The following is a 13,203-nucleotide window of genomic DNA, read 5'->3' on the forward strand; positions in this document are numbered from 1 at the left end:
AATACTTTCAGCATCAACAGGAAGCTAATGTGGACATTATACTGATGGCTGCTTCCTTACAATACAATTTTATAATATTTGTTTTTTTGATGCTACTGTTCAAGGTTCTGCATTTCAAGATATGCAGATGTTATTTTTACATGCAAAAACTGAAAATCATTCTAAGACTAAACTTCCAGTGGAAATTAAAGTAATAAATTAGGAACATATTGCAACGTTTTACTTAAAAACTTATTCTTAAGCTACAAGATATGAAAACAGTTGCTACATTACTGAAAATAAATCTTACAGTGAAGAATCAGCTATCTGGTAGTCATTTATTTCCAAGATATGGTATTTCTGACCAATTATAATTTTTATTATCCCCTTTGTGGATGTTACTACATGCAATACAGCTGGTAAAGGAGCCTAGATTTAAAATACTGTCTGATATATCCAAAGGAAATATGCGGTGCATTTTTATAGTAACTCCTTGAAGGCCACAACTCACATAGTCAATGCTTGCAAAATCGCCCGAACCCTCAAGATATGTAAACACTATTTGTACTTCAAAATACTTGATGCATGTCAACTAATCAGCTATTTTAAGATATACCTTTATTCACCCTTGTGACATTTACAATCATGACATAAAAAGGAAAGAAATAAACCGTTTCTGCACACATTGAAATAGAACTGCCACAGCTTAATGAACTGAAGAAATGCTGTACAACTACTATTTTATATAAAATCATTATGCAAGTATCTAAACACTGGCTGGGTATCTATTTCTGGTTTACATAATCTCTACGAATAAGAATCTGATCTTGGCATAAAAAATATACAGTATCTGAAGTCTTGCAGACTTTGGCATGCTGCTTTGGGGATTTATTTCATTACCCTAGAGTTATCCCACAGTGATCATATGCTACAAGTGTATACGTGTATCTCCTCATTTAGAGTGATGCTCTCTCATCTGCTCCATAAACCTCACTCCAGAACAAAGTTAACTTAAACATGTACAAATATCACCTTCAGCTTTTAACTGAATTAGAAAAAAGTAACAGTTCTAAAGGCCAAAGATCTCAACAACCTGAAACAATAAAAATCGGTGAAATGCAGAGAAAATAATCAAATTCCATTTTTCAGTTTATTTTGAGGTTAAACATTTTCCTTCAGTGTATTCAAACCTATATGCAGTAAAGTTCTGTTGCCAAAATGACAGCAATTTATGGGTGTTTATCATGGAAGAATCAAAACTGCTCGAGTTTATAAACATCTTATTTCCTGATTCACTTTTGAAATGTAAATGTAAATATACTCATATGCCAAATTCCTTGGGTTTAAAGAAGTCTGAACAAACCTTAAAACTTCAGTGGTCCACAAGGAGCAGAAGGATTGGAAAAAGGGAAATGGAATTAATAATACAGGTTGCAAGAAAAACCTTAATACTATAACTTTAAAAGCAAAAGGGATTTTATCTAATTAGTCATGACTTTTTTTCCCCTGTAGTTTCTTTCTAAGTTGGTTCTCAAAGCTCCTCAAGCAAAGGAAGGGCAAAAGGGGCAGAGTTCTTAGCAAGATTAGTACAAACACTTAAACAAAGGATTCACACAATTTTTAAGCTCAGAAATACCTCTGCCTAGTAATTCTGAAATCCAAAGCTTACAAGAAATTTATTGGCATGGTATTAACTTCTGTTTGAAAACAGAAAATATGCCTATGCATTTACAACACATAACTTTCAAAATTGCCTGAGAAGGAATAAACTGATTCCATCCATACAATGCTTCATGTGTGTGAGAAAACCAAAACTGCAATAGAAACAACTAAAGAGATAATATGTAGCTATACCTGAGAATGTGTCTCATTCTCTTGCAGTTCTTTCTTTACTGTCTCATACTCTGTATTCAAGTGTTCCATTATTTTTTTGAAAGCATGGCTACGTTTTGTTAATTTTTCTTTGTCATCCTGGAGTCTCTAGTTGGAAAAAAACCCAAAACAATACAAACCGATTAATAGATGAGTTCATTTGCTGTGGACTACAGACAAATTATTTTAATTCAGCTTTCAAGATGCTACTTTTTCTTCCTTTCAGAAAGAGATCACATGCATAAAGAACTCATAAGGCTTTTCTCGAGCAATGCATGCTCTGTCCTAAAGATACTATTCAATGGTTAGGACCAAGTTGTAGGCTTAGATCATACTATATCAGCGCAAATGGGAATGCTGACATCAAGAATTTGCAGGAGATTTCTCAGATATGAAATGGGAAGTGCTTTAGATGGAGTTTGTCTTAGAGAAAATACACGCAAGACAGATTTTTCTTCTGTTTGGGTCCTGTGGTTAGATTGTTAAATTCAAACTTATGAGTAGTCCTAAGTTACAGCAGAAAAGTTCAGATGAATTACTAAAATAAATGGGAAGTTTTGTGCACGGAAGTTATGAAAAGGTATCCAGTTCAAAGCCTGCTACATGTACCCAGTTAATAAGTCACACATGTAAGCAGAGAAGCATGTGGATTCATTTGTGCTGGTGTGCAAGCCCAGTTTGCAGCTATCAGTCAGGATTCCCAGTCATCGACCTGGATTCCCCTCCATTAGGTACTCAAACCCACACAAATTCTGTATAATCCAAGTTTCATTCCTTTCATTACCTTTCTCTTCTCTTCTCCTGATGTTTTCAGAGCTGGCAAATTACCATAGACCTCCAACTCCACTTTTGTTTGTTCAATTTTGTCTTTAAGAGAAGCCAGTTCATCAACCATCTTGCCCTCCAAAAGTTCCATCTTCTGTAGGTCCATCTGCAGTTTTTGACTCTCTAGATCACCAGATACACAATCTCTAATTAACAGTACTTTTTATTTCATAATACATTGCCCAGGTTTATGCTATACTTAAGCAATACAAAAAGCTCCTGCATATCTTTCTGATTTTGATATTCATTCGAATGTTAATGTGAATGAAAGAAAAAAAAAGATCTTCACAATCATCCCATATGTCAGACTCTTATATTACAATTACTGTATCCTATTTGGTAAGTAATGAAAACGTGGTGATTTTCTACATCACAGTGTGATGTTTCTGTTGTTAAAGTTGTTTATAGCACCAGTCAATTTAAAGTCTTAAAGCAGTGGTGATACCTTACAAAAAGTTGACTGCAATAATGCAGACAATTAAAAAAATTATTTTTGTTCATTTGTAGCATTACATAGTTTTTATTTATGTCACTTGTATATGATAAGACTTAGTTTTATGAGAGTAAATACTCAAATTTGCTTTAAACATTCACTCTGTACAGGAAAACACTTCCATATCTCCACAGAATAAGAACTGTCATAGCTTACAAAATAAGCATGTGCTACAATATACAGTATTCACTTCTGACAATCCATTAAAAAGAGACAACAGAGATACAGGTAGTTAAAGGAGTTAGAAGTATGGATGGATTCTTGTATGAAGACACATGTAAAGACTGAAACTGTTCAGACACGAGATGCTTCAGAGAGGACACAATAAAGACACAAAAAATAAAAAAATATACTTTGATCCAGGTGTGGGGATAGGTTATCCACTTTGAGTGTGGAAGGACTGGGTGTGGCTATACTTGTTTTGGATAGTTTTCTGACCTGCAGCCTTGTTGTCATATTTTCTTCATGCTCCTGAACATTTAAACACATGGTTACATAATCTTATGTTTCAGAGCTGTGTATAACTCAAAAGAATAACACAAATAATGCAGGGTTTTTTTCTACATTCTTGTAGAACTGGATATTGGGAGGGACAAGACAGCACAAAGAAACTTCTGTTGGCATAGACTGTATATTTTGTTCACATGCTCAGATTTGTGCCGATTACCTGGACAAAGGGTAGGAAAATTTCCCCCCAACTTAACCAAGGCAGTAGAGATCTTTATGGCAGGAGGGAGTGGATGTGCATATTTGACAGAGAGAGATTTTCACCTTTCCAAAACCTATGGGTATGGTTTCCTTGGAATTACTTGGGAAAATCTCACCTGATCAAAAGCCTTTCATAGCAAGATTTTGGTATTCATCCCTCCTCTTGTGTATTTATGCCATATACTCATTTTTTAGAGTGAAATATTTGCTTAAATGAACATTTATGGCTTATTACAGAGTCCTTTGTTGATTTCTTTAGGAATCTCAAATTAAAAAAAAGACAAGCCAATGTTTTTGTGTACAATATGTAATTATCCTGAGGAACACACTTCCATAAGCTAAGATTGAAAGGGTGTTGTATGTGCAAAGAGCATTTATATAAATAAGAAAAATTTACATATCGGTAAAAAGATGGGTTTAAAAATAAAAGATTTGGAACTGCATTGCATGTCTATGATTCAATGTTTATGCTGCTTTCCACCTTAAAGGGCTTAAGAAAACACTTTCCCACTGTCTAGAATATTTCATAACTGCCCATAGTTTCACTTTGAAGTTCCCGGTGTTGGTCAGTGTCAGATCCTAAACCACAACTGAACAGACCACAGCTCTACTTCTCTTGTTCCTATGTCACTGTGGTTTAAAGACAGATAAATGCTCTAGGACCTCAATAAATCAGGGCTTTGACATTAAAAACAGTAAAAAATAGAACTATAAAATAAAAATAATTCAAATTGGAGAGAAATAGCAGAAAATCACTTTAGATTTTCTTAAGGATTTATGTAGGCCTAATCACAGAATTTTTGCTTTTTAGATAGTTGTTCTAATATTTATATTTTGTTATTTTAAAATAATACATAGTTGATTAATTGGGATTTATTTTACATGTAAAGATCATGAACAACATAAATGCCTAAAAGCTAGAAAGGATTTTTAGACTGTTCTATATATATATACACGGATAAAAAGTATAGTGAGACAGCAATGGGCTACTCCCTATCCATTTACACTTTCTGGAGAAAAGGGAAGAAAGTGGAAAGGGTGAATTTTATCCTTATCCAGCAACAGCCTCAATGAAAAAAACTCAAAAGTAAAAAACCTCAAAACTTCTCTAGGGGAAGAGACAGGAAGAGGATGCAGCCCAGTTCCTTCTGATACGCCATGAAGTTGCAGCGTCTAGCAGGGAGTGTGTACACAGTAGCAAACTCTCAGAGCAAACTACAGTGACCCAGGGAAATGTTTTTGGGAAACTATGCCATCAGCACTTTTGTTTACTCTTCACAGTTTCCTTTTCTTTTTTTTTTCTTCTTTTTTTAATGTCTTTTTTATTTTTTTAATTTTATTTCTTTTTTTATTATTTCTTTTTTTATTTCTTTTTTTTTAATTTCTTTTTTTTTAAGGGTTCTGCTGGTGGACTTTTAATATCTTTATTATGGCAAGAAAATATGGAAATCCAGACTTTAATCACAACAAAAGAATCCTGAAGATGACTGTACTGTAACTCAAGGGTTAGGAAGAACTTCAACTGTGCAAACTGAACATTCACTGTACTTTTGAAAGAAACTTCAGTTGTTTATTACAGTATCTGTGACTCCTTGCTTTCAGAAATTTATTTATGAATCATGTAAATGATCTGCTGAAAATTATATACTCTAATTTTCTTCTCTCCCCTCGCAAAGACAGAAATATGTCTTTCAGTGATGTCTCTATAGTGCTATGTGCTTCCAGAACATCCTTATATTGTAAAGTAATAAGGATTGATGCTTACAAAAGAGCAAAAAGTGATATTTGAACTTGTAATGTACAGCCCAGCTTTTTAAACTACGCTAAGACTGCAAAATGAGTATTTGCAGAGAAGCAAACATTAAATGTTCAACCACACAACAGAGCAATCAATTTCTGTAACACTCTGTGCATAACAACTTATTTGCACATAACTGCTTTGAAGTTACAACACAGGCTCCTATTTTGAAAATTACTACCAAGTACAGCACCTAATAGCCTTCTAACAAAATGATTTATGGTTCTTAATTCCTGCCCCTTCCTTTTAGCCAAACAAACAAGGAAAGGCTTGCTGAACCAATAATGATATTGGCAAAGGCTTAGAATTATGAGAACAATTCCACTATAAACAGTGCAAATAAAGAACTAAATAGATACTTGTTACGGAAATGAAAGAAAAATACTGTCTGCTTTTTGAAATTACAGGCAAGATCCTGCAGATTCTTACATTTAATTTTCAGTATTTGAGCATTTCCAAAATGAAGCCAAAATGAATATTCACTTTGCAGAATCAAAGCCTGAGAATTTGAGAGCTGTTGTTGCCAGTTACTCTCCCATGGTACATACTCCTTTAGAAAAGCACAAACCACGAGTAAGTGATACTGAGAACTACATTTACAAATAATACATGGTTAGATAGCTGTGGAAGTCTCTACTTCAATTTATTAAACACTATTTTAAGATTGTGAAAAATGTTTGTTTCAAGGTGAATATTAGTAAAGTCAAACTTCTAGCTCAAGAACTTTGTACCCCTGTATTAAAATGCATCTGCTTAACATATATTTGTGTAAGAAAGCTGATCATTTACTGATACTAATAAGTTAAATACTCCTGAGGAATATAAACATCTTGTTAGCCACAAGAGTTTCTATCTGACAACTTGTCACTGTATTTGTAATTTAATATTTGGAGATCACTGATCTTGCACTTATTAGTGTAACATCTCAGGTTATTTTAACTTTTTTAAGGAATTAATTTGAAAATTCATTGCTGATCTCACCTGTAAGCAGATTCTTAGCAGTGCTCTGTGATTTCTGCATTTCATTTGATTTGAAAGTGAGGTCTTCCTGCATAATCTTCAGCTCTTGATTGGTAACAGATGAAATTTGTTTCATATGATTCACATTCTGTGTGTTACCAAAGACAATAATGAGAACATGCTGTATCTTTGAACCAACAAATGGTAACTGGACAAGTAAAAAACTCTCCTGTTCTAGTCCATTGTCTATTATTTGGCTTTTCTACCATGATGACTGAAAATATTGGAAATAATCTGAAGTGATTTAAATGTGAATGATTTTCATTCTGTCAACTTTTTATAAAAGACATACTGAGAGGCCAGTGAAGATGAAACGAAAATGCAGGAAGTATGTTTTGCCATATCAATTTCTTCTAAAGTAAGTGTTATTGCATACCTATGGTATACCATACTGAAAGAGTTAGAAGACAATTATGTGATTATACAATCAAAGTATTACTCAGCTGGAAGATTTCCATAAGAAAAAAAACCCATGGGAACCAAAAATGTTAAAAGAAAAAATGTTTTGAAAGTGAAAAAAAATGGCAGACTGCAAATAGGAACAATTTCTAAAGTGATTACATCAAATATTACACAGCAGGGTATTCCAGACATAATTTTAGTAGATGAGACAGCTAACTGGACTATTGTCAGTTACTTAATAGTACTGACAGAATACCCACGAACGGAGACTTGTAGACTTTAAGTAACCAAAATATTGCAGAAGTTTTCTTTGAAGCATTCCGAAATGTTTATCATGAATGGAATAATGTTCATTATAGCAATGATGATGACTTATGCAATTATGTGAACATATCCTTTATTCTGGTCACAAGTATTATCTAATATTCAAAACTCTTTCCCCAGAAAGAGAAATTAAACAAATCCTTTTTTTTTTTTTTTTAAACTGCAGCTGTACATGGTTTAATGTTAATCCTCTTAAGATAGTATTATGAATATATTGACTGGATAATACATAAAAATCACCATCCTTCTTTATCTATTTGTTCTCCTGTTCTGTGCTTCTAAATTCGTAGCTTGCCACAAGAGAAGGGAAATGCCCTTACCCTGCTTGAGTGCTCCAGGAGTGCAACAATGTTGGCTTCCGTTTGGGCCTTTCGTTCCAATTCCTGATTTTTCACCTCTTCAAAAGTCTCAAGAAAATCTAGAGATCAACAAACATGATAAAGGCTGATCTTTGTGTGGGTACAGCACAAGCCCTTGTTGTTTCCAGTCAAAGCTTTGTACTAAATTGATAAGCTGTACAATTTCAGATAGGTTACTTTAATATTTATTTAAGAAACAGGTGGTAGAGTCCTTGAAACTTGTCAACTTATGGGTTGGAATGAAGAAGAGGACAATTTTTCGAGAGACACATATTTGAGTGATTAATGACATGAGGTCACCACCTTCCTGGATACTGTTTAGGTGAGAGTTGCCACCCAATGGGAAAGGATTTTCATCACCATCATTTCTGACACCTTTCTGAATGCTTGTCCCAGCAGCTGGTGGTCTTCATTTTTCTGACAGCTATCAAAATGGGCTACTATATAAAGGAAACTTGTGACTTCATTACCTCTAATGGCCTGGACTAAATGCCAAACACTGCTACGGACCTCCAAACCAGTTGCGTTGGGTTTGCATGGCAAGGTTTTGGTAGAGGGAGGGGCTACAGGGGTGGCTTCTGTGAGAAGCTGCTAGAAGCTCCCCCTGTGTCTGACAGAGCCAATGCCAGCTGGCTCCAAGATGGACCCGCCCCTGGCCAAGGCCGAGCCAATCAGCGCCTCTGTGATAACATATTTAAGAAAGAAAACAAAACAGTGAAAGGGAGGTTTTGCAGCCGGAGGGAGGAGTGAGAAGATGTAAGAAACTCTGCAGACACCAAGGTCAGTGCAGAAAGAGGAGGAGCTCCAGGCACCAGAGCAGAGATTCCCCTGCAGCCCCTGGTGAAGACCATGGTGAGGCAGGCTGTCCCCCTGCAGCCCATGGAGGAAGGATGAGGGGGTGTAGAGATTCCACCTGCAGCCCGTGGAGGACCCCAGGCCAGAGCAGGTGGAGGCACCTGAAGGAGGCTGTGACCCCGTGGGAAGCCCACACTGGAGCAAGCTCCTCGCTGGACCGGTGGACCCGTGCAGAAGGGAGCCCACGCCAGGGCAGGTTTGCTGGCAGGACTTGTGACCTCGTGGGGGACCCCACGCTGGAGCAGGCTGTTCCTGAAGGTCTGCACCCCGTGGGAGGGACCCATGCTGGAGCAGTTTGTGAAGGACTGTCGCCCGTGGGAGAGACTCCATGCTGGAGCAGGGGAATGTTGAGAGGAGTCCTCCCCCTGAGGACAAAGAAGCAGCAGAGACAATGTGTGCTGAACTGACCGCAACCCCCATTCCCTGCCCCTTTGTGCCGCTGAGGGGGGAGGAGTTTGAAGCCGGGAGCGAAGTTGAGCCCGGGAGGATGGGAGGGGTGGGGGGAGGTGTTTTAAGACTTGATTTTATTTCTTATTCCTCTACTCTGTTTTGCTTGGTAATAAATTAGATGAATCTCCTCTCTAAGTTCAGTCTGTTTTGCTCGTGACGGTAATTACTGAGTGATCTCTCCCTGTCCTTATCTCGACCCAAGCCTTTTGTTAGACTTCTCCTCCCCATCCCGCTGGGGGAGGGGTGAGTGAGCGGCCGCGTGGCACCCAGCTACCGGCTGGGCCTAAACCACGACACCAGTATTCACGTGGTATCATCTCTTTCTTTCTGTATGATGTCCCTTTGCTACATCTCTAATTTATATTCATTCTAGTAAGTGTTCAACTGAATCTTACAAGACAGTTGTAATGGTGGTATGCACTCTCTAGTTGTGTCCCAGGCATACTACATTGTATTCCTGGTGACAGACACATTGAAAAAAAGGTGCTGGACACATCACAAGGAAGTCAGAGGCCCATCAAGATGCCACCCAGGGCTACAAGTTATGTGTCATCCCTCTCCTGCTGAGTCTCCTCCTGAAACGGCTTATATATACAGGAGCACTCAGGAAATGTAAGAGTTTGCAAACTTTCTAGCTGGATGAAAAAGGGGAGAAGTGCTTGTCTGAGCAAGAAGGATTAGGTAATAGTAAATCCAAGATGGATTATTTGGGAAGAGTGAAAGATGACAGGAGGAACGGAACTACTTGATGGAAATACAAATCCTAAAGAGATTAGGACTGACTAGAGAATTGTGGATCCCAGAGCATCCAGAATCTTTTAAAAAAATCTAACTTTTAAATTCTTTAGAAATAAAACATTTATGGGTAAGAAAACTTTGTAATATCTGACATAATCTGTAATGCTGTCCATGAAAGAGAGATGCTTCATAGAGTACAGTTTCTAAAAATTTTAGAGGGAAAAACATGCATTATTGGAGCCAGGGGACAATACTAAGGCACTACAAAGACTATCTCTGAGGCAGAGATTTCAGGATGAAAGACACATGGAATTCTCAGAGGTCCATAAATGGCATTAGAGAACATATTTGTAATGTGCACAGCTGATTGCTAAAAATAATGACTAGTTCTGATGCAGATTCAGTTAGCTCAAAAAGTTGAAATAAAGTTTTGGTCCACCTGACACTGACTTGTAATTGTACAGAACAGTACTTGTCAAGAAGATAAGAAGGTTTATATTTTGCCAACACTGCTGTGAACCAGTAACCAGAAACACAGTTAAATCCAAAACTTAAATAGCCTGCAACTGAAACAAAGCTAGTCAAGTCCCAAGTGCTAAATAAGACCATTGCCAGGTCTGTTTTTCTCCAGTACCCAGGCTGCAAATGAAGCTATCCTTAGAAAGGGAAGTTTATTTTCTCTCTGTGATGTTCTTTTCCTTCAGAATGAACTTGTCTTGTTTTATCTTAAGGATTACACAATTACACTTTAATAAGGGGAGCAACAACGACAGCTCCAAAAAGAGCTCCTTCCTCAAAGGTCACTTACTGGGTATTTCGTAACACCTGTTGCTGTGAAATACAGACAGCAATTTTCTACACTAAGAAAAGTACGGAAAGTAATAGTATTGAAATTCTCAATGTTTTGTGTTTAAAACATTTGTTCTTTCCTTTTTTGTTTAAAAAAAGTGGGTAATTTTTACAAAGAGAATCACTCAGATAACACAAAACTTTCAATCACATTTAACTGTTTAGTGGTGAGCAAAGGCTTCATTAACATCTGTCTCTTATGGGGGTCTAAGCTGCTTCTTTTCAACATTAACAGATGATGCCATGGCCTTCGATGTATCTTAGCAGGACGTCTTAAATACGTTGATTGCAATATCTTGACAAACTTAAAATAAGTATTTGCTTCCCATGAAGCTGTAGGCACTGAGAATATTGAATTTTCCAAAACATATAGGTAGGGAAGGCAGAGGAGTGAAATAAAAGCACCTTGACGAAACAAAAGCATTCTCACACATTCGAAAATATGAAATGAGAACAAAACTAAAGCACTTTACATCCACAAATATATAATTTTACAAAACTGAGCCTGAAGCAGTGGAATTAGGACCTAAGAATCGTACCTATGTGATTTTACAAGTGTTTTTCTCCTTTGGCATTCTGGACCATTTTAGGTGTTCTTTTTCAAACGTTCTTTGAATTTCTTTAGAAACATTAAGCAAGGTCCATATTTACATCTCATCTCATTGTCTTTCTGAAAGCAGCTCTGCTTTTCATCACACCTGTCTCATTGACCTTGTTTCATTTTAGCACTACATGTTTCACAGATTCATAAAAAATTGAATGGAAGAGACTGCAGGAGGTCATCTAATTAATTCACTTGCTCCAGGACAAAATCAACTGTATGTGAGTAATTCAGATGTTTGTCTATACTCTTCTTACAGACAGCTCATGATAGATACTCTACAATCCTCCTGAACAATCTATTCCAACATTTGCAGAGTTTTAATGTTAGAAAGTTTTTTCTAGTAACCACCCTGAAGTCTTTCTGCAACTATTTGTGTATTACTCCTTTTCTATCCTCCACATATATGCACCAATATCCTCTGATGATGGCAGAAGAAGAACCAAAACCCCAAAAGTCAGAAGGATCATGAGGTCCCGCTTTTATGGTCTGTATTTGTACTGAAAATCTAGATCAAGCGAGCTTTTGTCCTTCCACTTCTCGGGAAATCAGGTAATTTGAAAACGCAGAAATTCTAAGTACACCCTTATATATGTTTCCTTATTGTCAGCTGACATGTTTTTTTCAGTATCACACTAGCCATAAGTTATATTGAACATTTTTAGAGTAGTATTACATACTTTGGCCTTCACAACTTAGTGATCATTTTCCCCTTTTGCTGGGTAAGAGACCACCTGTTTTTGTAAGCTGCTTACTACAGTATACTAGCAATAGGGCATATTTTATAAACTGTTCTGTTTTCATCCTCTGTTAGTTGCTGCTGAGGTCTCTACAACATTAGAACCTTTTAATATGGAAGAAAGTTTTAGTAGCATTCATCTTGAATAAACAAATATGAGAAACCTTGAAGAATTATGATGTCTATGCTCATCCATTTTGTAGTTCTGCTTTTAATCAGACATGATCAGATGGTTTTATATATCTTTTATTTAAATTAATTTTAAAATTAATTTCAGCCTTGCTTTCATAAAATAAAGCTGTGTTCCTAAGACCTTTAATGTTTGATTGAAAAGCCTTGAAAGATGCTCCAAATATTTGTGACTGTCCTGTAAGTCCTAAGATATCAATTATCTTGTCCTCAGGTAGATCACAGAAACTTTACGCAAACATCAGGACATCAGTTCTTTTCAGCTCTTAATTAACTGAGTGTTAACAATAAAAGAAAAACCATATTTTAGTGGAATTAGGCCTAATTAAGTATACTGGACAACTTACTGTCCATGCTTTCTTCCTTCTTCTTCAGCTCCTTGTATTTCCAATTTTCCTCTCCTGCAAGAGATGTTACATTGATTTTACTTTATGTTGTCTCAGTCCTGGATTTCTTTAGGTAGTCAAAATGTCAGTTTTAAAAATAAAAATTCTACATGCCTAGAAACTACAGGACTCATCCCATGTCATTTAATGTAGTCACTTCAACTGACTATGTCACACACTGTTATATTAAAAAAAAAATTAGCTTAATAAATCAGCGCCAATCTAATTTTTAGAACCTTTTAGAGGTTAGAATTTTTTATAAATAAGAGTGGGATAAATACTTCATTTGAACAAAGGAAGTTCGTAGGATTTTTCTGAAGTTAGGTGAATTTCAATAATAGAGAACAAATACTTTTGTGTATTTGGGCACCATGGTTAGTTAAAACTTTCTGCAGCTCTGTTTAACATATGGGCCATTTCAATGGCACTTTCATGTATTAGATTGGACTTTCATAAGGATACGCAGCCTGTATGCAACAGTGTGACAATCTCAGGGAAATAAAAAGGAAAACTGTACAAGTAATGGTATAGGAAAATAAAATGCACAGAAAGCTTTCCACAATTAAGTTTAAAAGAACATGTCCATATACATTCTTTATAGTGGTATTAGGAGTAA

At 36.3% G+C, this 13,203-nt stretch overlaps 1 protein-coding gene across 2 annotated transcripts in view; it reads right to left on the reverse strand.

Moving 5' to 3' along the window:
• The window catches only part of IFT74 (intraflagellar transport 74), a 51,050-nt gene that overhangs the window by 14,976 nt on the left and 22,871 nt on the right, over positions 1-13,203 (reverse strand). For both annotated transcript variants that reach the window (XR_008574620.1, XM_054809317.1), the window contains exons 14-18: positions 12,549-12,602; positions 7,742-7,839; positions 6,657-6,783; positions 2,636-2,799; positions 1,834-1,959 (exon numbers count right to left, since the gene is read on the reverse strand). Coding sequence is in view for 1 of the 2 variants with exons in the window: in XM_054809317.1 (XP_054665292.1) it covers positions 1,834-1,959; positions 2,636-2,799; positions 6,657-6,783; positions 7,742-7,839; positions 12,549-12,602 (569 nt within the window). In the remaining variant the exon portion in view is untranslated. The remainder of the gene's footprint in view (positions 1-1,833; positions 1,960-2,635; positions 2,800-6,656; positions 6,784-7,741; positions 7,840-12,548; positions 12,603-13,203) is intronic.

The sequence above is a fragment of the Grus americana genome, chromosome Z (assembly GCF_028858705.1).
Source record: "Grus americana isolate bGruAme1 chromosome Z, bGruAme1.mat, whole genome shotgun sequence".
Taxonomy (NCBI): Eukaryota; Metazoa; Chordata; class Aves; order Gruiformes; family Gruidae; genus Grus; species Grus americana.